Source organism: Pantherophis guttatus, chromosome 2 (genome assembly GCF_059756535.1).
Source record: "Pantherophis guttatus breed Tessera chromosome 2, ASM5975653v1, whole genome shotgun sequence".
NCBI lineage: Eukaryota > Metazoa > Chordata > Lepidosauria > Squamata > Colubridae > Pantherophis > Pantherophis guttatus.
This window is the reverse complement of record NC_142064.1, coordinates 189,272,409-189,299,516: the sequence shown is the minus strand read 5'-3', so window position 1 is coordinate 189,299,516 and position 27,108 is coordinate 189,272,409. Positions and strand designations below refer to the sequence as shown.

The following is a 27,108-nucleotide window of genomic DNA, read 5'->3' as shown; positions in this document are numbered from 1 at the left end:
CATTGGTTTATTGACCGTTCAACATTACAACAGAACTGTAAAAAGTCACTTATGACTGCTCCTCACATTTATGACTGTCACTGCCTCCCCACAGTCATGTGATTAAGGGTATATATTTATTATGGTTGCGGTTTTGGGCTCATTTGATCAGCATTTGGCACCTTCCCAACTGGATTCCAAAAAACAAGGTCAATGAGGGAAACCAGATTCACTTCATAATCACAATTCACTTAACAACTGCAGTGATTCGCTTAATAACTGTGGGGAAAAAAGTCATAAAATCAGGCACAACAGATTTAACAACTGCTGGTCCCAATTGTGGTCATAAGTCAAGGACTATTGTAAAGAGCTATTGTTTTTGTGGTCAGGTCTTTAACTCAATTAGGTACATTCATCTAATAACTGTGATCCTCCCCTGCCCCCCAATCATTAGAAACCTCACTAAAATTCACAATGGGCTGAATAAAGCCCACAGAAATCTACAGCTGTTTACCAAACTATAATTCTTAATTAAAAGTAAGAGGCAAATAGTTAAATATATGAGTGGAGAGCTCTCATGTCATCCCTGCACCTTGCCTTTTTAAATGATGCCCTTGGATCCAGAATGAAAAGAAAATACTGAATTAATGAAAAAATATTTTTTAATATAAAAATGTGCATGTTGTATTTTGTAATTGGAAATAATCATTTAATCAAAATGCATAACATACTAAAAAGTAATGATACCAGTTTTTCTGGGAGATTATCAGTCTACACAGGAGATGGAATAAAAACATAAATTACAATTTTTAATCATTCATCATATATGATATAGTGTTTTTATTTTAAATATAGAAGGTAGATATGGAATTTGGATCTGCTGGCAGTAGTTTGGATTCAACTCACAGAACAACTAATGAATTAGTATTAAACCTTAGAATTTAGCTTATTTAATATAAATGAGGTTGCCAAAATTAGCTGTTTGCATTTCAAATTATCAGAACCAAATATCAACACAACAAAAAACATTACTATGTACTACAGTTGACTAGCGCCTTAATACTAAATTAATAATAATATGCAGAACTAATATTTTAAGTGATGGATTTCTTTTTACTTTTTATTATTTTAATGTATTTAATGGACTTTATATGAAAATGTACATTCTTAGTAACTTTCTTAATGCTAGTTTATATTTACAGAATATCAAAGTAATCATGGTTCTGACTGCTATAACTATAATTTTAAAAAGACAACTTACATCAAGTGGTTGAGAAGGAATTTTCAGCTTTGTTAGATGTACTTTGCTACTAGGTTTCAGTTCATTCATATTGTTGCTATGATTCTGGCTACTGTAGTGTTCAGAAGATAACTTTGGTTCCATTGATTCCTGACCATCCATAGGTCTTACATAGGCAGTAGGCTTCTGCAACATTGTACTTGACTTTGACATAAGCGAAGGAGGAAACGACTGGCTACCACTAGAAAAAGACGGTACACGGGAAGGTGAATCCCAATTGGCATCTGGGTCTCGTGGAGATTTGGATCTCTGATGTTCTTTACCATGATGGTCATTTCCATGAGATCTGGAATGGCTGGGGTTCAGAGAAGAAACAACAGATGTTTTTCCAGGACTGGAAGAATGGGATTTTGAATGTTCTGATCCATGCTGGGTTTTTTTGCGGCTACTGCTGCTTCCACCACTGCTGTATGAGTCACGATCATGCCTCTGTCCGCTATTGCTAGTGCTGTTGCCACTGTTGCGTTGACTACTATGTCCACCCTGTAAACCTGAGGACCGTTTCTGTGACTGGGAAGAAGTGCTAGGCGCTGGGCCTACAGGCGTCCATTTGCTGCTCTGATGAGAGCCAGTATTGTGTCTCTGATCACCAAAGAAACTTTGGTTTGATTTGTCATCTGTTGCTGATGGACCTGTCGGTTTGGGAATTCTAACAAGTTTCTGGAGAGACTGGTCACCTATAAGTTCCGTCATTTCATCATAGTTTCCAAGCATGCTTTGGATACGGCTAGACAATTTATCTTCTTTGCTGGTCTGTATGAAGAATGAATAAAATGAATAAAAAAGATGCATAATGTTACAGTATTAAAATATACTGTAATCATATAAATTTTACATCAGATGAATTATTAAATGGTAATGCACATTTGAAAATTATCCATATAATCTTTTTCAGCAGCCATCTGAAGCATCTGGCATTTAAAGCAGTTATTTAAAAACCAATCCAACTGCCCAGAAAAATAATACATAATTATTACCTAGAAATATCACTAAAATTCCTTTGATTTTTAAACTACACTTGTTGTCTGAAAAGGCTGGGTTTGTACCAGGTGTGCCATGCTTAGTGAAACACAAATGGAAGTGGAGATTGCAAAGACTTTATTCTGTGCAGAAAAAGAACACAGGGGCATCACTCTGTAGGCCTGTGCAAAGGCCACTCCATCAATAGTACAGTTTTTATACTGTGTTTCCCCGAAAATAAGACCCTATCTTATATTTTTTTGAACCCTGAAATAAGAGCTTGGCCTTACTGCCATGCGCTCAAAAGCCTGATTGGGCTTATTATCAGGGGATGTCTTATTTTGGGGGGAAATAGGGTAGTTATTTCTTCAAAAGCTCACCTTACGCACATTCCTTTTAAGTCATCTTATCCATGTTACCAGAGTTCAGCCAATATTGCTTAGCTAGCATAATCAGCATTAACTAGCAGCAATCAGCACTTCTGTCCCTAATTTCCAGTGACAATTAGCACATTATACCATAGTTAGTACATTGCCCCCTAGTTCTTCTTTTCCCAAGACATTGCCTTGTCCTATGATAAGTGTGGGATTTCATTTGAGCAAGCATTCTCGATTATTTTTGCTTTTGCAAGCATTCTTGACTATTCTTGTAAGATACTAAGTATCAAGGCCTATATGCTTCTGAATTTTAGCTACTTAATATAAAGATATTAGGAGAGGGGCCTTTTAGCCTTTCCATGACACTCGCTGCAAACAGAGTTTTGTATTTTCCGTGATTAACTGGAAGAACTGGTATAAATTGGAACGACAGATTGCAGGTAAAGCTGAAAGTAAAAGGTTTCTGGATGTATAGGCCCTGAAAAACCAGCAAATAAAGAGCTCTCTTCACTATGCATATTATTTGGAAACTATATAATTTTCATCAAACTGAGTATGCGTATTAAAATGATTTTATTTCTGCAGTAAAAATATTCAACATTTTGATTTCTTATATTAAAAGTGCATCATCATTTCTAGCTTTTTTTAATGTGGTTTTTGTAAATGTGCCTTTCCTTTAGGAAACTGTAAAAAAACCATTTTATATCTTGCAATATAAATTTAAGGCAGAAACCTGAAATCCTATTTTTAAAGAAACTGATAACCTGGCCTCCTAGCGGAACTGTCACTTGTAACATATAAAGAGCTTTGTTCACAGTGTTGAATGACTGACTGACTAAGCAAAAATGCAGAAGAGGAACCTTCTTTTTCTAGAGATCTGTATCTCCCTTCTTTGAAATCAAGGCATGGCGCAAACCATATAAGGCAAGAGAGGAGAACATTCTCAACACTGAAGGAAGGGTTACGTCCCAATAACCTGTGGGGCTCCCAGTACTTCTATACGTTCAGATCTAAGTTTCTGGATGTTTATACATGGATGGTGGAAATGGGAAGACATAGCATTTCCATTCCAACTCTGAAAGCTGAAAAATGTTTTATAACGATGCTGAATTTGTGGCAAAATTTCAATCAGTGTGGGAGTTTTAAAAATGAGAATAGAAAAGTCCATGATTCCTCCCACTCATTTCCATTCTTGTTTGAAGGGGAAAAAATTAATAGTAAATAGTGTCTCTAAAATCTGACCATTCTGTAAGGCAATGTTGGAGAGCCTGGAATACCAGGCCGTAGAATGGTATAGATCTCATAGAGAGAATGGGAAAAAAAAAAAAAACAAATTGTCAATCTTTGCATAGAAGATGATTTAGAAAGATATAAATGCTTATGTTAGAAGAAAACAGATTTTTAAAAATCATATTCAGAACTTAAGCTTTAAAAATAAACTAGACTTTGAAGTAATTAAACTAAAGAACCAACACAAGTTAACTGAATAAAATAAATATACAAAGAAATAGAACCTTTCTCAAAGGACAGAAATATAACAATTTCTGCAACTAAATCATCACCCATACAGTTAAGAAGTAAACAAATAAAGCTAGCCAGCAAGTAAATAAATAAAGCATTTTGCACTAAAAATTCAAACCCAAATACATTTATATGTGCTTTATATTACATTGCCAATTGTCTCCAATTTTTCCTTTCTATTCAGTACACTCCAGCAGAGCGTACTGAGCACCCATCTATCAAATATTGCCATCTTGTGGAACTGAGGTGGTTTGATTTCTCTATTGTGGCCCCATCCTCTAGAACAGCATTCCCACTCTCCAAAATAAGAACTATATTCTCTCTTCTAGCTTGGTCCCAGGCCTCGAGTTAATATATTATTTATTTTATTTTATTTATTTATTTTCCACATTTATTATTTTTATTGTATTTTGGGGGCCCTCGGCTCATTCTGTTTGATTTATGTTACTTTTAAAATTGGTTTATTTTTATACCCTGTTTCCCCCCAAATAAGACATCCCCTGATAATAAGCCCAATCGGGATTTTGAGCGCATGGCAATAAGGGCAAACGCTTATATCAGGGTTCAAAAAAATATAAGAAAGGGTCTTATTTTCCGGGAAACACAGTATATTTTTTAAAATTTAATTTTATTGTTTCATACACCATCCAGTGTCAGTGGAGTTGTCCAACTATAACATATCTGAATAAACAAACGTCACTGGACTGTTTAATGCAGATTTTATCTACTTTTAATTTTCACCACACGTATTTATCTTCCTGTACTAAGAATGTTATTGAAATCAAAGATGACTGAAAAACAAGTGGGAAAACTTTTCCTTCCTTCTTCTCTATTATTTCCCTCTTTTAAAAATAATATTTAAATACTACATACTTAATACTAGTAAAGGTAATAGTACCTTTAAATAAGGGGACAAGAAAAGCAGTAACATATTGTCTACTCCCCTCTTTCAGTCTTAAAGAAAATGAAAGCACAAATAAAAATAACAGTTTATGCTTAAATAATGTATGCTCTCATGATTAGGAAAATAACTCAATTGCATGAAAGAAACACGTTTTGCAGCATCAAAGTGAATCTCTTATATACAAACAGCCAGGTACTAGAAATATCAAGCCCTAACAATTACCTTTCATCTATAGAAAACATTCTCCGCAAATCTCAATAATGCTACTGTCTTGAATCACTCTTTTGCTACAAGGCAAGAGTACATTGTAACAATTATCTCTCCAAGTACTGTTAACCATAATTCTATTCTACCAATTCATATTTAGAAAGTTCGGGGGGGTCAAATGGTTTGAGCTGTCAGTCCTGGGATATTAATAAAAAAATGTTGACATGAACGAGCTTGTATTATTTATTTTATTTTATTTTATTTCCAATTTATATACCGCCCTTCTCTCTGAGGACTCAGGGCGGTGTACAGCCAGAATAAGAACATAAAATACAAATATTAAAAAACAGTTAAAAATATATATAAATTTGGCCCAGAAGTTAAGAAATCACAAACCGATTAAAACAATTTAAAAAATTTCTTCTCAAGCCAGCCCGGCTTGCTGGAAAAAATGGGTTTTAAGGGCACGACGGAAGGCATTGAGGTCATGGATTCTCCTTATCTCTGGGGCAACTGATTCCAGAGGGTAGGTGCCCCCACAGAGAAGGCCCTCCCTCTGGGGGTCACCAGCCTACATTGTTTGGCTGATGGCACCCTGAGGAGGCCCTCTCTGTGGGAGCGCACGGGTCGATGGGAGGTCGTCGGTAGCAGCAGGCGGTCTCGCAGATAGCTAGGCCCTATGCCATGGAGCGCTTTAAAGGTGATAACCAACACCGGAAACCAGTGCAGCTCACGCAGGAGCGGTGTTACATGGGAGCGCCATGTTGCTCCCATCACTACCCGCGCTGCTGCATTCTGGACCAGCTGGAGCCTCCGGGTGCTCTTCAAGGGGAGCCCCATGTAGAGAGCGTTGCAGTAGTCAAGGTGAGAGGTGACGAGGGCATGAGTGACTGTGCACAAGGAATCCCGATCAAGAAAGGGCCGCAACTGGGGAATCAGGCGAACCTGACAAAAGGTCCCCCTGGTTACAGCCATCAGATGTTCCTCCAAGGACAGCTGCATATCCAGGAGGACTCCCAGATTGCGAGCACTTTCAGTGGGGGCCAAAGACTCACCCCCAATAGTCAGTGATGGAGTCAACTGACTATATCGGGATGCCGGGAGCCACAGCCACTCTGTCTTGGAAGGGTTGAGCTTGAGCCTGTTCCTCCCCATCCAGATCCACACAGCCTCCAGGCACTGGGACATCACTTCAAGGGCATCGTTGGGGTGGCCTGGGGTGGAGATGTACAGCTGGGTGTCAGCAGCGTACTGATGGTATCTCACCCCAAAGCCACGGATGATCTCGCCCAGCGGCTTCACATAAATGTTGAACAGAAGGGGCGAGAGGACCGATCCCTACGGCACTCCACAGATGAGAGGCCTCGAGGTCGACCTCTGCCGCCCTGCCAACACAAACTGCGACCGGTCGGAGAGAAAGGAGGAGAACCACCGCAACACGGTGCTCCCACCCCCAACTCTTCCAGCCGGTACAGCATGATGCCATGGTCGATGGTATCATTAAGATCATTATTCCTAACGATCTTAACATTTCATTAATAGGTCTATCAACATCAACTTTAAAAAAAAATAATGTAAGTTTACAAAACATCTTTTTTCCTCTATATTTGCATTTAGAGTGTAAGGTTCAAATTCTTATTTTAATGTTTCTAGAATACTGATTATATTACAGTATATACTACATTTACTTAGAAAGTTCATCACAGTACTCAATTTACAGAAAAAATATTATCTGTGGTGTGATCATTAAGAAAAACAACAAACCTCATGCACTTACAACTTTATATGGTTCAGCAAAAAGAGGAGAATTAGGTGGGAAAGCTTCTTCACCCTGTTGAATTTCTTGATTACGCCTCTCTTTTTCTTTAATACGCAGCGCATTCCGATCTTCACGGTTCATGTTGCTATAAAGGAAAACAATGTAATTATATGACAGGGTACAGAAAGTGATTCTGCTTTTTACACCTTGACAGTCTGAAGCTTTGCTCTCTCTTTACAAAAAAATATTCTAATGCACGTTGTTTTAAAACTAGAAGTGCCTAAACATCAGAAATTGTCTTATGCATGCATACTGACAAAACCTAGCCATTTACTTTCATAAGTAAAGTTATGCTGCATTCTTTAAATAAACTAGTAAATGTATTGTCTAATTTTTTAAAAATTACAGTGTTACCTCGGTACTCGACTGCTTTGAAACTCATTGAATTTGGTACTCGATGCATTTTGACGCAAAATTTTTGTCCTGGTACTCGTCGTTTGTTGGGTACTCGACCCGCAAGCTAGAACTTGTTGGTGTCAATTGCCTCGTGACTTGCTACCCTTTCAGCTGAAACAAAGGGTCACGCATTAGTCATGTGGTTTGTTTGGTACTCATTTTTAGTACTCGTTTCACCTCCCGGAACCAATTAATGACAAGTACTGAGATACCACTGTAATTTTTATTGCTTTTTAATTAACAAAACATAAGAATGATAACGATACATTGTCAAAAACCCCCACATTAAAATGTTCTTACAAAAACTGAAAAAATATGACACATATATCATAACAATAATTTTATATATATACTTGTCTAATGCAAATATTATTCAAATATGTAAATATTTCTAATACATTTATACAACTTATTGTACACTGTATAAATGAGTCCTATATTTCATTATGCTTGTCCTTACAAAATCTACATCTATAGACAATCCACTCGTAGGTGGCAAAGGCAAAGGTCTTCAATTCATTGAAAGAAAGGGGCCATAAATTTATATTTCCAATGCTGCAATATCAGTATTTTGACATAATAAAAACTCAAAGAATCCATTTACATTTATTGTCCAATTGTCAACTTTCATGTACTAGGTGTGCAGTTTAAGACAGTAATACCCTCTGAGAATTTTTGCTTTTGTTGCATAATCATACTTTCTCCAAAATCTTGGGAAATGAGATCATTGTAAAAACATGTATTTTAAAGAAGCATTATCCTTATTACACCTCCAACAAAATTCCGGTTTTGACAGTCCTTTTCTATACAAACATAATGGAATCCAATCAATTCTAAATATTATTTTTGTTGTTTAAGTAAATGTATTGTCTAATTTCATATTTAAAAAGTTATTTTTTTTAAATAATTGAGGACTTTTGAATAAAGTACAGGCAGCCCCTGGCTTATGTCCATTTATTCAGTGACCTTTCAAACTTGTGACAATGCTGATCAGTGGTACTTATGACTAGTGCTCAGATTTTCAGCTGTTGCAGTGTCTCCATGATCATAATTTACAACTTTTCTTGCTGGCTTCCCAGAAGCAAAGTCAATGGAGAAGCCATCAGGAAGTCAGAAGGCACAGTCACGTAAGATCCTTTCTTAATGATGACAACTCGGAGTGCCTAAACTGTTGTTGCTAAGCAGCATGGTCACATGACATTGTGCTCTACGACTGTGTCACTTAGTTATGGCAATTCTAGTCCCAACTGCTGTTGTAAAGACTGCCTGTTTTTTATTCAAAATTCTTACCAGCAAGAGCTGTTTCTTCATATATATATACAAAACTTGTAGTCCCTCATCTCTTTCTCTCTGTGTCAGTCTTCTTGCTCCACAGAATGTCTCTACTCTTCAAATGCTCTCTAAAAAGGATTTGTTTGTATTCTAAATCTATACTTTAGTAAATAGCTCCAAAGTTATAGCAACCTGTAAAACACCTTTCTCACAAAATAAAAAAGCTACTACTTATTCTGGGTTAACAACCCATCTTTACATAAACTTTATCTATATTCAGATGTTCAGTTTTGAACTCAATCTTATGTACTGTCAACTAGCTTTTTATGAAATATTTTTTACTGTGAATATATGATATATTCATATATTCCTTGGAAAATATAAGGAATTATGTTTGAAATGTTAGCTCCTGTTTGATTTGTAACAACAAGAAACTGCATTTTACCCAAAACAATCCAAGTGGTACTGTGTTTATTTATAAGATTATGCATTTGCAAAATAAGATCACTCAAACTTCAATGTTTACATTAAACAGCACATAAAATGTGACTAGACGGCATGAAGCTCACTTAATACTTCAGTTAACATTATGTAAACAAAAGGCTAATAGCTACGGTAGGTACAAAACAGCTATATTCAGCTAAAACAGATATAAAAACAAAAATATGTGAGAAGGATATTAAAGTTCCCTTGGGTAATCAAATATATTTCAAGAAAAAAGAATAAATATCAAAGAAGGTCATTCTCTAAAATGTTAAAAATAAAGTTAGATTCCTTTTTTTAATCATTACCAGCCACCCATACAATACAGGTAGTCCTTGACTTGCCACTGATCACTTAACTGGTTGAAGTTACGGTAGATCCCCCCAGAGCTACCTATGATCCATTTTCAAAGTTACGACAGCTGCACCCACTTCTCCATAGTCATGTGATCACACTTTAGGCACTTGGAAATTTATTCACCTTTACAACTGTTTGCGATTTGCAGCTTTCTTGCTGGTTTCTGGCATTTATTTTTGGTTTCAGGCAAAAAATGCTCATTGGGAAAAACGAATCTGCTTAGCAACTGTGCATGTCAAAACCTGGATCCAGTCAAGTGATGCCTCAACTAATGACTGCAATTCCATGCTCAATTATGGTCATAAATTGGGACTATCTGCACTGAAAAAATGAGCGTATTTTAAAAATTAGAATAATGCAACCCTTCGGGAGATGTTTAGCTCCTACTAGTTCTAATATGATGAAAAAATAATAATTTTTAGATAGACTTTTAAAGATTAATAATGTAATTTCAATTGTTTTTATTTCTAACCTTTTAACTAACTGGAGTGTTATATGCAACATAAAAATACAAAGAAGAAATAGCTCTTAGATGATGTTGCCAGTGAGCAAGACATGACACAATTTTACTCCTGCTTGCCAATATTTAGCTATGAATGATAAATAAGCTTCTGTGCTACTATAAATAACTAGCTCTTTGTACACCCATCTAAACCTATTCATTTAGGATGGCCAGCTCCCAAATTACTGATTTTAGAGCAGATTCAATAAAGTATTTATGTCTACCATATAAATCATGTACTGTAATGTAGAAATTATGTCTCAAAAGTATGAAAAAATAAACATGCAACATTTTATTAGATATTTTATATCTAATAACACCAGCTCAAAAATAAACAAAAAACAAAATTGTGAGACAGCAAGAAAAAGTACAGTAAAACTCAATTATAGAACTGGTGAGCTCAAGGTTTGTCACATGAATCTTAACAATGTTATGAGAAATAAAATCACATTGGCAATAAGAATTATAAATAAAATAGATCTGGGTGATTTGAAAATTCAAGTTGATGGAATCTTATTAGCTGCAACCAGGGATCTTTGTAGTAGAAGCAATATCGCAGAACATGCATTAATATTCAGGAACTCCATTATAGGGGCGAAGTCTGTATTCAAGTATACCACCACATAATTTCCCCCATGAACATCTGTTTGGAGGACATTAAAACTTGCCAGGATAGGGATCTTCTGACTTTGGGAATTATTACTTCGCTTAGGAAGCTTGGGGAAAATTGTGAATAACTGTCCAGGAACATATCTCTGGGTGTGATACACTGTTCAAGTCCTTGGTCTGTTGTTTAAAGATTGCCTCTGCCCACTGATATCCCATTATCAGGATTGCACTAAACTGCAGTTCTTCAACTTCTAATGCAATGTCCTTACCGCAAGATAAAATGAAGTTGTCACTTAAGATTAGAGTGTAAACTCCACATTGGAACAGAAGTAACTTTAGCCAAGAGAATATGCAAATTAAATATGGGTTTTAATTTTGTTCAAGCCCAGTCATAGAACAACACTACATTAGCAACTCATTATGGGGCTTGAAATATGTTCCTTAATAGTTTAAACTGTACCCTCTTTAAAATCTGAAGCACTGTACTGTTCCATTTGGGCTCTAAACAAAGGTTATGCCCATTTTCTGGCTGAGAATACTTTTAGTTGAGGCAAATTTGAACAATGCAATATTGTTCAAAGCAATAATGTAATAGTGATGTACCGGTAATAATTGTAATAAAAAGACTGTTGTTCCTATGCATTTTGGACAATATTCTCAATGTGTGCACTGCATTTACTAGATGCATGAAACTCTACCTTTATATACTCAGAGATTTGATCAGGTGTTTATTCAGTTGCTGGGGATGGATTTAGGGCACTTAATAAATATTAATACTTTAGTTTTAGCATAATTGATTTTGAGGGTTACTAAACTATGCTACACTATGTACAGGCAGAGCCTATAAAGCTTGCTTTAGACCAACTGGTGTTTGAGATAACAGCATAGTACCGTCAGTATATAAGAGGATTGCAATCCTGTCTGTCTTTCCATTTAGCGAGATGATGAGCTAGATTATTTACTTTAACTACAAGAGGATTGATACACAGATTAAACAGTATCAGTGCCAAGATACATCTTTGGGTGATTGTTCTGCTGACAGTAATTTCTTAGTGTAATGGCCCTGCATACTGTATCTAACTTTTAAACTGAAATTCTCACTAAGCTCATATAGAAACAGGAGCAGGTGCTCCTCTAAGAAAGTAGAGTTCTTAAATTTACAACATAATTTATGTCTACGGATAAGTTCAAAAATGAACTTGAAACTGATAAAAGCTGCACATTAGCATGAATAACATTATCTGAATTATTTCCCATAATCTCTGAAAACTAAGGGAATATATCTGCTTAGGCACGTCACCAATTTTTTCTCATCATAGTCTCTGAGATACACACAAGTTTCTTCCTTGAAAATTTGTCTAGTCAAAAATAACTAAATTGAGGCTAGACCTTACGAAAAGTTGTATCTCTCTAGCAGAGCACTTGGAGTAAAGTGCTGAATGAATGTGAGACCATTTAGGGGCTCAGCTAAGATCCTGTAGACAAATAAATTCCTATAGAAGAAGGAGGCTGTCATCACTTTATGGAGTAAGAATCAAGAAGGCAGTTTGGCCAGTTCACAGTAAAGCCTAATGGTTACAACTATCCATTTGAAGGTATTCTAATAGAAAAGATAACTCATAGAAAAGACTCTGAAAGATCAGAAGTAAATACTGAATAAATGTATTTCAAAAACAATTCCAAATATTTTAGTCCCATAATTAATTTCAAGATTATATGAAAGTCAATGGTTTATGAATTTTGAATAATTTCATATATTGGAAATATATTCTATAATCTGAGCATTAGCAGTAACATTGTAGATTTATCCAGTATTGTAATATTGTAGATTTATCCAGTATTGTAATGTAAAGGTATTCATGTCAGTAAATTTTCTCTATGATCACAGTCTGATGATTGAGAATTAAAATGTAAAGAAAAAACAGAGGTGTTGTAGAGAAACCTGCTGAAAGTAATGGGTATGTGAATGTTCAGGAATGTAATTTCTAACACAGTACTACTACTAAATTATGATTTTCCTACCTGATCAGAATAGTCAGCATTAATCTCTTATTGCTACCAATCTGCCTTCTGTTGAAAACCTGTATACCACACGAGCCAGATAGATGGCTGTGAAAATATCTACAAACTCCTCACATCCTGGACATAAACAGTTTCAACTTCTACCCTCAAAGCGACGCTATAGGGCACTGCACGTCAGAACAACTAGACACAAGGACAGTTCCCCACCCCCATGTCATCACTCTGCTAAATAACTAATTCCCAAACTGTCAAACTATCTAAAAAGGCAGTATCACCATCATTATTCTCATCTTCCGTATTACCTATCTCCTTATTTTATGACTATAATGTTGTTGTTTGTATCTTACGATTTATATTGTTTACTTAGCATCATAGTATGATTTATGTTGATCACTTATTTAATATCCATGACTATCACTAAGTGTTGCACCTAATGTTTTATGATGAATGCATTTTACAATGACTATATTAATGATCTATCACTATTGTTGTATGTACATTGAGAGTTTACGCACCAGAAACAAATTCCTTGTGTGTCTAATCATACTTGGCCAAGAAAGAATTCTGTTCTGTTCTGTTCTGTTCTATTCATTTGATTTTATTTCAAAAATAAACATTTTGATCCCAAATTCTTCCCTCTGTTCTTCAATATATGGCTGAAAGCAGGGATGGTGTGAGGGAGTGGAGGACACTAAAAAAGATGGTTCTTTGAGCTAATTGTTCTCTTCCCAAACCAGGGAGGAGCCCTTTTGTTTTACTAATATACAACTTACTGGCCAAATAAACAATAAAAAAGTCTAAGAAATGTAATTATCAAAAGGCAGGGGAATTAAGCCTTACATGAGTGAATCAAGAATTGATGATCGGGCATCCTATTCTAGTACTGAAGAAAAAATTATGGAAGAGGACAGTAGCTTGGAAGCTGGCTCAGCAGGAAATTAAATTAAACCAACTCCAAAAGAACGAAAGCCATAATGGGATGCCAGCTAACATATTTCGGCAGGATTTAGCAGATACGTTTGAACAAGTTAATAATAATCAGACGTTGTAGAGTCTGATAGTAAACATATGCTGCTACTAAAATAAACTAAACAAAACCTCCAAATCAGAATAAAATAACGATATTAGAAAAATTTAAAGAAATATTACAGACATTAGATTGGATTTGGCTGATTTACAGCATTAGAAAAGGGGGGGGGAAGAGAACTAGAAGAATTAGAGAAAATGCAGAAAATACTAATTTAATTGGGTATCTCAATTCAAGTTAACCAGATAGCAAAGTTCATGCCTTCAAATGATGGTGTAAATGTTTCCATAGCATCTTTTCTCCTGAACTCAATCAAATGCAAAACTCAAGAGATAAGTAGTAAGATTTATAAATGCTTTGCTGACAGAAAAATTCTGCTAAAAACATATGGACTAAAAAGAGATAAACACTTTGGAAAGTTTAATTTTTTCAAGCTATTAAGTTCCATCCCGTTATAAAGAAGAAAAGCCTTCAAACGTCTGACAATTATTAAAAAGAAAAATTATGATGTAAATAGAGGTTCCTTTTCAAGCTAATTTTATTTCAACCACAAGGAAGAGGAAATGCTTTTATGTTTATGACTTAAGTATATGAGTTATGGTTATGAGAAGATTTATCATAAACCTAAACATATTTCATGAAGAACAGAGAACAATCTTGGATGTCCAAATAACTGATATAACTTTATAAAAAGAAGATATGCTAAAAGAGATTTGGCGAAAGTGAGATTTGTAAGATGGTTGCTGGTTATAACATTCATAATACACAAATATTTAACATAGTTTCATATTAATTAGGAAGACAAAATACAGAGATTGGTCAAGATTGATGTAAAAGTTACAATATAATGAGATGAGCTGTCAAGAGCTGAACACACCAATTCCCTTAAACTACACTGCTTAGAGGATTTCATTAATCCTCTGTGAACCTCTCTTCAGATGTGGTCTAAATGGCTTGGAGCTGGGATTATTGGGAAAGGGAACAGAAAATATTGAAAGATTAATAGTTCAAATTCTGCTCACACTTTCTGAACTTCCTCCCAAAATAACACATGATGTCACATGGTCATAAACTGAAACCTTAAACAACCACTTAGACACTCCCATTGATATCTTCCAACACCTTTGTTCCTGTTAATGTTTCTTTCAATTTTACATATTTTGAAGTAAAAGTAAACTAAAATTCATATAGCTGATGATTCATCTATTGTCTTTTAGTTCCCTTCCACAATCTAGCCTAACATGCACATTCAAAGAAAGAATGTATGTGACCTGTAAACTCCCATGTTACTGCTAGCACTATATAAATCAACTTTCAAACTTCCTTCCCCTCTTTCACATTCTTTCTCTTATTATGTCCAGACTGTTAGCTGTTTGATTAGGATTTTCTGGCTTCTATGCAAATTATGGCATGCTGCAAAATTGAATAGCATCAATGAACCAGATTGAAAATACAGGTTATGTGTGATGCAAGCAGCACCAGTTTGTCCAATCCCCCCCAAATCAGACCAACTAGCTTTTTGGCAAGTTCCTAGCAGTTCCTTCTGCATTCCTAGCAGATAGCAAGCCTAATTGATCAAAACCCTAATGGATCAAACCCCATATAAACCTTCATCCATGGAATGGGAGTTTTACAATTCCAAACAAATTTGTACTAAATATATATCTCCATTAAATTATAGTTGATAAACAAAAATAATGTACTCTGACCTGACCAATATTGTTGTTAGTTAAGATCCAGCTACCTTCCCTGTAGTGATCTCCTCACTCCCTCTCAAGCAATTTAAAAATTACTAATAGAAGAGAACATAGGTAATCCTTGATTTACAACAGTTCATTTAGTGACATTCAAAGTTACAATGGCACTTAAAAAAAGGGATTTATGGCCATTTTTCACACTTACCACAACTGCAGCATGCACATGGCAATGTGATCAAAATTCAGATGCTTGGCAACTGACTCATTTATGACAATTGCAGTGTCCTGGGATCATGTGATCACCTTTTGTAACCTTGAGACAAGCAAAGTCAATGGGGAATCCAAATTCACTCAACAACCCTTTACTTGCAGTAAAATACTTAACAATTGTGACAAGAAAGGTAATAAAATAAGGCAAAACCCACTTAATAAATGTCTCACTTAGCAACAGAAATGTTGGCCTCAGTTGTGATTGTAAATCAAGGATTACCTGCATATGTAGTTCTGAACTACTGTATATGTAGTTCATGTTTGAACTGTAAAATCCTTGGTGCTCTCTGAGTTTGGTTGTTTGCTTGCAGACATTTCATTACCAGACTAGGTAACTTCTTCAGTGCTAGGGTGGGGGTTTGCTCTCTGTTAATATGAAGCAGCTTGTCCTGTCAATGTTGATGGGAATGTTGTTTTCTCCTTGGTGACTCCTTGATTAAATTGTTATTTACTGCTTGGTTGTTGTCTAAATTGGTAGTTCTTTGATTAAGAAGTAGTTTACTGCTTAATTGTTATCTGCTGTATCAATCCCTGCTTATTTGGGTATTGATTAGCTAGCAAGGTACTCTGGTCTTTTGTGTCCTTTTTAGCTTCTTTACTCTCTCATAGTGCTGCAAGCAAACAACCAAACTCAGAGAGCATCAAAGATTCTACAGCTTGTAAATTGTAGATTATGGGCAAGCAAATATGTAACAATCTTCTTAATAATAGTTTCACTACTACAATCTCCAGAGTACTTGCTCCCTATTTCGCTTACTAGCATGACCTTTCCTCCCATCATGCAGGAATGCTGATAGAGACAAACCATCACTCAAGGCATTGCTACTCAGAAAGAACTATGTGTGCTACTTACTGTTTCCTGTTAGCAAATATACAAAGAAAATGCAGAATAATTTTAAAGGAAATACAAAGTTGTTTTGAAAGTGAGCCAAGGTGGCTAAAAAAAAAAAAAAAAAAGGAAACTCCCAACAGAGTGAACTAAATTAAAAATAAATATGGGGAAATGATTTCCAGTAAAAGAGAAAGCTGGAAAGAAGTATTTATTGATTTGTATGAGAATGACAGTAATATATCTAAAAATGCAATTTAAAAGAATGGTATAAATAAACCAAGAAAAATGGGTGAAAATGAAATTGAAAATTATATAAGGTAGTCTTTGACTTAAAACCATTTAGTGACTGTTCAAACTTACAATGGCACTGAAAAAAAGTGACTTATGACTGTTTTTCATCTTATGACATTTGTTGCAGCACCCTCTAGTCACACGATCAAAATTCAGGTGCTTGGCAACTGGCATGTATTTATGATAGCTACACTGTCCCGGGATCATGTGATCCCTCTTTGTGACTTTCCCCGCCAGTTTCTGACAAGCGAAGTCAATGGGGAAAGTCAGATTTGCTTAACAATAGTTGATTCACTTAATTGCAGTGATTCACTTAACAACTGTTGCAAAAAAAAAAGTCATAAAATGGGACACAACTCACAACTCACCCCTCCTGCGCGAGCTGCACTGGCTCCCAGTGGTCTTCCGGGTGCGATTCAAGGTGTTGGTTACCACCTTTAAAGCGCTCCATGGCATAGGACCCGGGTACCTTCGAGACCGACTTCTGCCACCAATAGCCTCCCACCGACCAGTCCGCTCCCACAGAGAGGGTCTCCTCAGGGTGCCATCGGCCAAGTTATGTCGGCTGGTGACACCCAGGGGGAGGGCCTTCTCTGTGGGAGCCCCAGCCCTGTGGAATGAACTGCCCCCGGAAATACGTAAGATCTCCGACCTCCGGGTGTTTCGCTGCGCTCTGAAGACCCTGTTGTTCCGCCAGGCCGGGCTATTAACATAACGTTTTAAATTGGGGTATTTTAAATTTCTGGGATTTTAATTGGAGCCTAATTATTTAATGATTTTAAATTTTAATTGTTGTTTTGTTTCTGTGTTTTTAAATAGGCTGTACACCGCCCTGAGTCCTTCGGGAGAAGGGCGGTATAGAAATAGAAATAATAAATAAATAAATAAATAAATAAACAACAACTGCCTTGCTTGACAAAGAAAATTTGGGGCTCTATTGTGGTTAAGTCAAGGGCTACCCATAAGAAACTTGTAAACTCTGAAGACTGAAAATGTAGATAGTGCAACTGGAGAAATGTTAAAATATGGATGTTGCTTGTTTGAGTAAGAACTATGCAGATACTTTAATGGATGTATCTAATAATACTAGCATTAATCCCCACTACAAGGAAAAAAAGATAACAAAAGTGCTGGCAAAAATTAAAGGGCGTTTGCTTGCTAGGTCTTCTTGGAAAAGTGTATGGCAGAATTCTGATCAAAAGGATTCAAGGAATCAAAATCAACAAAGTTTGAGAAGTACACTGTAGGTTTATGCATTAGTACAAGGTACACATATCAAGTTTTATTCTTCAACATAACTCTTAAGAAATAAAAATCTGAGAAACAAAAAGTTATCGGTTTAGGAAAACTGTATGATAAACTGAATAAATGTGAATGTTTGGGTTTAGCTGTCAATGTGGCAGAGCAATATACTGTATGATGGAAGTAAAGTATGTATGAAAAAGTATTATTTAACAAAGGGTTCAACAGGGATCAAGGTATAAGACAAGAATGTGTTATGTCTCTTTGTTTTTTGTATCTATGGATTAATATACAAAATGCTTGATCAAGATGTGTTTGCTAGGAATTTGAATATATGTGTACTTTTCTATGCAGATGACTCCATGCTGTTGGCTGAAAATCTGAATGAACTTCAGGGAATGTTAGACTCTATGATCCATGATGACTATGGATCTAAAAATCAAGTTTTCAAAGAACAAGTTGATGGGTTTGAAATGGACAATGCAATGAACAAACAGAAATTATAAACTGGGAGAAACTTTAAGACATGCAAATATTGATACGGTAGAAAGGTTGTGGTCTATTGCAAGAAATGGCAATAAAATGGCTGCATATAAAACATGCTTTGTCCTACTTGTTATATATGGAAGTCAGAACTAAGTACAGGTAGTCCTCGAGTTACGAATGCACTAGAGCCTGCCCATTCCATTCGTAATCCAAGAATTCGTATGAGTGAATTGTGTAACTTGAACACGATCACTCCCTTTCAGCCCGATTCGCTAATTGAATACACGGCTTATTAAGTGCACATGAGGTATCTCGGGGTGGGGAAGGCCATGGGGGGGGGGGTTAGTGATGGAACAGGGCACCTGCTTCAGACCACCCAAAGCCTCCCCCGATCCACTGAGATACCTCATTCTCCCTCCTTGGGGTCCTCACAATTGCTCTCCCCCCCCCATCTTGCCCCACCAGTTCATTTACTTTATGAAGATCAGTCTCCTCTCCAGCTTCTCTGTTTCTTTGCCTGCTCCCTCCTTTCTCATTGGCAAAATGCTTCAGTGATGAAGAACGAGGTACAGTGGGATGCCCGTGCCCCTTCTTTCTCGCTGCCAAACCACTTGATGAATCCTTCAGCGACAAAAAAGGAAGCCCGGATGGATGCCTGCACCCTTCCGGGTCTCCTTTCTCGCCGCAGAAGCGCCTGAGGATTACTTCCCTGTAGGCTTTGGCAGCCCTTTCCAAAAAGACTTTGCTGATAGGAACAGAACTTCAGAGGGATGTGCCCGCCCCTCCCAAGCTCCGCTGGTGCCGACAAAGGCTTTTTGCAAAGGGCTACCAAAGTCTTCACAATCTCCCTGCAGGCTTCAGCAAGGAAATGGCAAACAGGGAAAGCCTGAAAGACCGAAACCTTCCCTCCATTTGCAAATGTGCAGGCCTCAAATTTGCAAAGAATAGAGGTCTAAAATGCGAGATCGTGTCAGATCAGTAGCATGAGATCTCGCGCTAATGTTGTCGCTTGATCTCACGGTATGTTAGGCTTCTGTTCTCTGCAAATGCACCAAAAGCCTGAAACAACGAAGCAGGCAAAGAAACTGTGACAGAGAGGAGATCTTCACAAGGTAAGTGAGCCTCCACAGGCGGAGTGCCTGTGAAGACCTGGCAGGGTGGGAGTGGGGGAATAGGCAGGGCGAATGTTGCAGAGCCTCTGTGGTTGTTCGCAAGGGCGAACAACTGCCATGGTGTTGCAACATTTGTAATTTTGGGACTTGTTCGTAAACGCTAAGGGTGCTTATCGCATAACTGCGAATGTTCTCTAAGGGAACGTTCGTAACTCGGGGATTACCTATGTATCAGGCAATTCAAAAACTAATTACAGTTGGGATGGAAGATTTTAAAACAAGAAGAGATAGCCATGAATAAATGGATGCTGAATGAATGTGGAAGGACGCCTGAGTTGAGAGAAAAGCTGTGGTTGGATAGATTTGATGAAATCCTCAAAACAAGAGGTGAGAAATTTAGTGAGAAGTTTAAACAATGAAAAGCAACAACTGAAGTGGTAAATGCATGTTTCATGGTAGCTAAGGTAATTTGCAAGAACATGAGAGGTATGTGAGGCACAGTGACTGAGTTGGTGTAAACTAGTTTTACATATTTCCTTTTTTTAAATCTCATTCCTTTAATTTCGTTGGTTTACTAGTTCCTTTTCTATAATTTGCATAACTATGCTTACCCTGAGGAGACTTCTGGGTGGGGAGGGGGGGAACTAGCTTGTCTCTAAAAGAGACTGATATATAAACTTCTGTATCTCTCCAGATAAGGAGAGGAGAAATGCTCACATTGCTCTGGATATCACCTCTCCAACCCTCAGTGTTGTCATATACTCAGGGAGGAACAACAGAACACAGATATTTCTAAGCCTGTAATTCAGAAGGCATTGCATGTAAAAATTGTGCTAAAGAAAACTTTCCTGGCTTACATAAATTCAATTATACAAGCAGAGAACATCTAATCAATTATCATTCCAGATACAGTTTATAGGCAAAACAAAACTGGCAATTAAGCAGGCATTATGAACTTGATAAAAACATCATCAAATTGTCAAAGAGAAAAAGAAGCACCACTTACATAGGTATGTCTTAGGTATGGAAAACAAAACCGTTCCACTTCAGCATTATGTTGATCTTTTTTATTTACAATACTGCAAACTTATCTGGAGGTAGGAAAATTCTACATTAATACAATATGCAGAATTTGGTACATTATATTTAAAACTAGCTAATTGTTAATTATTCTTATTTGGTGTTTTTATACACATATGCTTTCACACATAAAAGAGAATTTGAATTTTCTTAATGATATAAAAGTGGTTTACAGTTTTTTTTTTAAAAAAATGGCAACATCCTTATTCAATTCCATACATCCATTTTTATGTCTAACTTGTTCTTGTTAAAATGCATTTTATTTATGGGGATTACTTCAATATTTATTGGTATGGTTTATCAAAATGTTATTAATACTATTGAATAGCAGTGTTATTGTCTTTAGCAATAAGTTTCATTACATGGAAAATATTTGTAAATTACCCAAGATTTAGTTTTATGTGCAAATTAATAGCAGTTATAAAAATAACAATATATACTTATGAAATGCAATTCCTTATGCAAAACCTTGTAAGTAATGTCACTGTAAGATTTTGGCTTGAGTACAATTTAGCACTTTAGGTAGGAGAATACATACTTACTATGAACACTCCCACCCAGTCACAAAGAAAAGCTAAATTGGGGGAAATGAGCACTCTGAACAGAAGCAGCTTCAGCAGCCAACTCCTGATAAGTGAGTGTTCTATGACCGGCATCATGCACAAAGCAGGTGTTTTATGAGCATCTATAACACGTGGACAAAATTTCCAGCAAACACACTTCCTAATTCCTGGTGTTAGAGAACTAGCACACTTATATAATCAAAAATCATACTTCCTCAAATCTTTTAATGCAGTTGACAACTTAACTGTGGTAAGAAAAGCCATAAAATGAAGTAAAACTCACTTAACAACTGTCTTCTTAGCAACAGAAAATTTGGGCTCAATTGTGGTCATACGTCAAGGACTACCTATCGGGATATAGTCAGTATTATCTTTCTTTGAAAGACATATAGCAGTGTAGCAACTCTTTTCAATTTCAAGTATAGAACATTAGGGTAATCTTGTCTTAAAGCTTAGAAAGTTATCGTAACACTTTGTAATTAGTGAAATCGCCAAACAGAATTATCTGGTATCCTCAGATGTTTGACATTAGAAGAATTCTATTTGAATGTATGTATTGTTCATGCTAACTGAAACTTATAAAAGTTGTAATTCAAAACATCTGGAATGCACAATATTGCCTACCACAAAATGCATGCAAGTCATAAAGATTCAGACCATTAGTGCTATGTTAACAGCATTAGCCATTTATATAATCTATGATTGATGCACAATTTCATAGAATCTAGCCAATGAATGTATTTCTAAGCCAACTTCTGTGATAAACTGAAAAAGGAAATCCAGGCTATTTATGCATCCCAGATTAACTGAACCCAAATCTAAGAACAGCAGTGAATCAAAAGATGTATGTAGACTAAGGTTGTTTTTTTAAATCAGTTTTTAATTAAACAACTTAGATTCCTCTGGTTCTTCACATTTGTAAGTTTGTTTCAAATCACAGCATCAAAAGTAAGTTCTGACACCTGAATTTAGTAAACAATATTTTATACTGGTCTCTAGTTATGAATTGACTATACAGATAGTCCTCAATTTACAACCACAATTGAGCCAAAAATTTATGTTGCTAAGTGAGAAATTTGTTAAGCGAGTTTTTCCCCATTTTATGACTTTTCTTGCCAAATTTGTTAAATGAATAATTGCAGTTGTTAAATTAGTTACATAGTTTTTAAATGAATCTGGCTTCCCCATTGACTTTGCTGATCAGAAGGTCGCAAAAGGGATCACGTAACTCCAGGACACTGCAACCGTCATGAATATGAAACAGTTGTCAAACATCTGAATATAAATCATGTGACCATGGGGATACTCCAATGGTCATAAGTGTGCAAAATGGTTATAAGTCACTTTTTTCAGTGCCGTTATAACTTCAAATGGTCACTAAATGAACTGTTCTAAATCGAGGACTCCTGTACTACAATATGAAGATGCTTGATCAATAATAGACTGGATGACAATCAATAAACAAAATGGAGAAGCTGTAGATTGATAAGTGTCCAAGTCTATAAATCAAGAGAATGATTTGGTCTAGATGAATTTGTTCAAAATATAATTTATCATAATTCATGTATATTAAATTTACCTGCCACTTGGGTTGCCCAAACTCTTAGTAGTACAAAACACCTATTTCAATTCCAACTCCTGCGCGAGCTGCACTGGCTCCCGGTGGTCTTCCGGGTGCGCTTCAAGGTGTTGGTCATCACCTTTAAAGCGCTCCATGGCATAGGGCCTAGTTATCTTCGAAACCGCCTGCTGCTACCAATGACCTCCCATCGACCCGTGCGCTCCCACAGAGAGGGCCTCCTCAGGGTGCCATCAGCCAAACAATGTAGGCTGGTGACCCTCAGGGGGAGGGCCTTCTCTGTGGGGGCACCTACCCTCTGGAATCAGTTGCCCCCAGAGATAAGGAGAATCCAAGACCTCAGTGCCTTCCGCCGTGCCTTTAAAACCCACTTTTTCCAGCAAGCCAGGCTGGCTTAAGAAGAAATTTTTAAATGTTTTAATTGGTTTGTGATTTTTAATTTTTGGGCCAAATTTATATATATTTTAATTGTTTTTAATATTTGTATTTCATGTTCTTAATTCTGGCTGTATACTGCCCTGAGTCCTCAGGGAGAAGGGCGGTATATAAATTGGAAATAAATAAATAAATAAATAAATAAATAAATAAATAAATAAATAAATAAACTATTACTTCAATTATCAATACTTTCAAGCATGATTGGTCCATCTATATTCTACTAATTTCTTGATTGTAATACTATACAGTTTTATATTATAAAATAATACAAAACACTTTCACATGGAGATGCCTTGAAATTGAGAGAGCAGCTTGCGCAAAATGCAGCTGTGAGGGTGAAAACTGGTTTGGCAACATGAGGCCATATAAAATTGATCCTTCAAGAGCGTTTGTTAATTATCTGGCACCAAGCCCAACTCAACGTGCTTGTTTTATGTGCAGAAGCCTGGTCTAAATGGCTTTGAACAAAAACTCTGAACTATTCCTGTATTCTTTTGCCTTAAAGATGTGAAATTATATATACCTGGAATAGTTTTAGGATGTTTGCATTTTGTCCTCGCAATCCTTATATAATGCAATGGTACACACAATTGCAATCGACAGTGAACCTTTTTGCAGACCAGTCAATAATTGTTTTTGCTGTTTGTAGAGACCATCCCCATTCTATCTGAGATACGAAAGTTTGGAAGTTCACAAGAAATCCTTCATATACACATCCTTCACAAGTTCCGTAAACACAAGTCCTTTGGAGGCTTGCTAGCTGTTGATTTCCTGAGCACTTGCTCCAAGCATGATATGGCAAGGACTAATGGGGTGTGGCAAAAATACACAAAAATGATACACTATGGACTGGCAAGGCAATAACAAAAATATATTCCTCTAAACTTTTGTTTCTGGAAAAGCTGTAGATTTTTTTTTTTTTTTACAGATTTTACCAAATTTTAACAGTTAATTAATAGTATTGAAGTTTATGTTTTTAACTTTAGGGTCTCTTTTCTATGTTGGTTTTTAAAAATTTGTTAGCTATTTTAAGTATTCAACAACGTAGAATATCAGAGAATAAATCAAATGCAATTAATTCATGGTATGATGATAAATTAAGGTGTCCTGGGATGACCTTCCCCAAAGAGAAACGTCATAAAATGTATTGGTGACTGAGGACATGTAGTGGATGACTGAGGAAAAGGCACAGTTTACAGGACAGGCAAAAACCAAAACCTGAATATAAAGGTTTCTGGGATCCTTTCTCCACAATCTCATCCCCCAAATGACGCAAGCACGCATTATGCCAAGGCTAGAAAAATCAGTCATTTGGAAAAGCCCAGCATAAATTATCTGGACCTGCCAAACTTGCAATAAATCTTAATCAGCCCAGGCACTTGAGTTTGTCAGAACATCCCTTCCTCTGGAAAGGAGGCTGGGGAACCACTGTTTTAGTTTAGCTCCAGGGGAAGTCATTTCTTTTCCACCATGCATTTTGCGTAATAAACAACCCTATCAGCGCTGATTTCTTTGGTTTTGCTTCTGACTCAACTGGACGTGTTGAAACAGCATGAGGGCGCTTTTATTATGAGAAGCGGGAGGTGGGGGGGGGTTGTTGGAAGCGTAATACATCTGAATGAAATTTCGGATGCCCAGTGCTTTAAAACACAGATAGCAAAAGTAGAAGGAACAAAGCAATGACGTCAAACCCCGGATTCCGATTAAATCCAACTAGTGCAAGAGATGACTGGGCCCTCCCGTCAAAAGCTTATCTTGTCTCTTTTATCTGCCTCGACTTTGCTGACACTTCCGAAAAGGAAGGAAGGGGGAAAAAAAAAAGACAGGCCATCCTATCTTTCATCCGCGAAGGGCAGAAGAAACACCTAAAACTTGCCGTGTGTGTGTGTGTGTGTGTGTGTGTGTGTGTGTGTGTAAATGTGTGTGTGTGTGAACATATGCATTTATTACCCGTACACAGACACACATGACTCATATATATATATATATATATATAACCCGTGTCTGTCCATTTTGTAACACGAGAGCCTCTAGATCTCGGTACGCTCAAACCTTCCAAGACAACGTTTTCCCCCCACGCCCCATCCCCCAAATATACCGTGGGACGAATAAGGGAGGAGCGATCCGAGGAAAAGAAGCTGCTACCGGACAGCGAAGTAATGGGGAATTCAGAGCGTGGGACAAGGTTGTGGGGTGGGGGTTGGGGGGGTAGAGAAGGAAAGCCAAATCCAACTTGGGATCAGAAGCAACGAGTCCCGAGTCCCCACCCCCACCCCCCGCAGCAGCCGATGGAGGACAAGCATACAAAGGCACCTCGCTAGGCGAGGGCTTGGCTACCCGGAGGATGGGGAGAGGGGTCCGCCCCCCGGGCCTCCCCCACCACCCCCAATCCGGGGGGGGGAGAGAGAGAGAGACGGGGCCTATCTGGCTCTGAATTGCTTAACTGCGCCTGGCCTCGCCCCGCCCCGCCCAGCCCAAAGGCCCTTTCGACGGGCCCACCTCCCCGAGCCGCCCATCACTCACCTCCACGGACTAGTCCGCTACCACCCCAACCATTTCTCGGGGGGGGGGGCTGAGGGGGAGGTGGGCTGCTGCCGCGCGAGGCACAAAAGGCCGGAAAGGCCCCAGGAACGGCAACGGCAACGGCAACGGCGGAGGCGGCGACGGCAGGAGCCACTGACGAGAAGAAGGGGAAGGGCGGGCCACGGGGGATCACCGCCCAAAGGAAGGCACGGCGGCAGAGTACCATCTCCGGCGCCACTCCATTTCGACGGCTGCGAGCCTGAGACGGGACCGAAACGGGTGGGCGGCGATGTCAAGGCCCGGGCGGTCCCTGCCGCTTTCTCCTTCCTCCTCCTCCTCCTCCTCCTCTTCCTCCCTCTCTCTATGCCCCTCCCCCTCCCTCCCCTGGATAGGACTACCCAGCAACCCCCGCGCCAACGGGCCTCCTCCTCCTCCTCCCCCCCCTCGCGCCCCATCCGGAGACTGAGGGGGGAGGGACCAATTTAGGCGACCACGTGATCCTCTCCCGAAAAGGCATTGCCGAGGCTCGAGCGCCGTCCCTCTTCGGAAAGAGCCTTGCCGGGTTTCCTCGTTTGGGGATCGTGAACTCGCGAAAGGCCGCTCGAAAGATGCGATCGCCCAAATGGGCAGCTTGGCCCGCCCTTCTTAGGCGGAGAGGTCTCGGATGGGGGGGGGGGACGCTCTGCGAGCGAGATAGTCAGCCCTGCTCAGGCGGCTGAGGCGACAATTTGCCCTATCTTTTCAAGTACTTAATTAACAGTTGCAGAAATAATAAGTAAAATTAATAAGCGATATTTGTTCAGAACTGTAAACTCATATTCTGAGGGGGAGGGGGGGGAATCAGCAAGGGAACCACAAACTGCATTCTGCACATTTTCATTCACGCTGCTAAAACCAGACTCGGCATGTGGGTTATATTGGACCGAAGGAGCAAAGATAGAAAAAAAAAACAGGCAGAAACATTACCTCCTTGAATAAGAGTTTGAGGACCCGATCAGATGTTTCTGTAACTGATGTGCAAGGCATCTTTCATGGCACAAACATTCTACTGGGCAGTTATGAACTGTTCTTCATTTCAGTCCATTTTGGTCCGAATCTAAGTTGAATAAGAAAGATTTTTTTTTTTTTTTGATGGCATTAAGGGGAACTTCAGAAGTTAGGATAAGGTTGTATAAGAACCCAGCCCAATCAACATAAAACGAAGCCTAGGCCACAAAAGGTCATTGGTGGTGTCAATAATAAAAGGAAGAAAAAAGATGG

The 27,108-nt window shown here is 37.8% G+C and overlaps 1 protein-coding gene across 15 annotated transcripts in view; it reads right to left on the bottom strand.

Moving 5' to 3' along the window:
* The window catches only part of AFF4 (ALF transcription elongation factor 4), a 57,147-nt gene extending 30,909 nt beyond the window's left edge, over positions 1-26,238 (bottom strand). For 3 of the 15 annotated variants that reach the window (XM_034404679.2, XM_034404715.2, XM_087883638.1), the window contains exons 1-5: positions 25,849-26,233; positions 20,672-20,756; positions 7,422-7,574; positions 7,026-7,152; positions 1,241-2,032 (exon numbers count right to left, since the gene is read on the bottom strand). In XM_034404679.2, coding sequence (XP_034260570.1) covers positions 1,241-2,032; positions 7,026-7,148 — 915 coding nt within the window. In that variant the 5' untranslated portion in view covers positions 7,149-7,152; positions 7,422-7,574; positions 20,672-20,756; positions 25,849-26,233. Of the gene's footprint in view, positions 1-1,240; positions 2,033-7,012; positions 7,153-7,421; positions 7,575-20,671; positions 20,757-21,591; positions 21,656-23,848; positions 23,993-25,848 lie in introns of those variants that run through there. The other 12 variants (XM_060688558.2, XM_087883640.1, XM_087883635.1 and 9 more) reach the window with 9 other exon arrangements.
* Between the last annotated feature and the right edge of the window lie 870 nt (positions 26,239-27,108).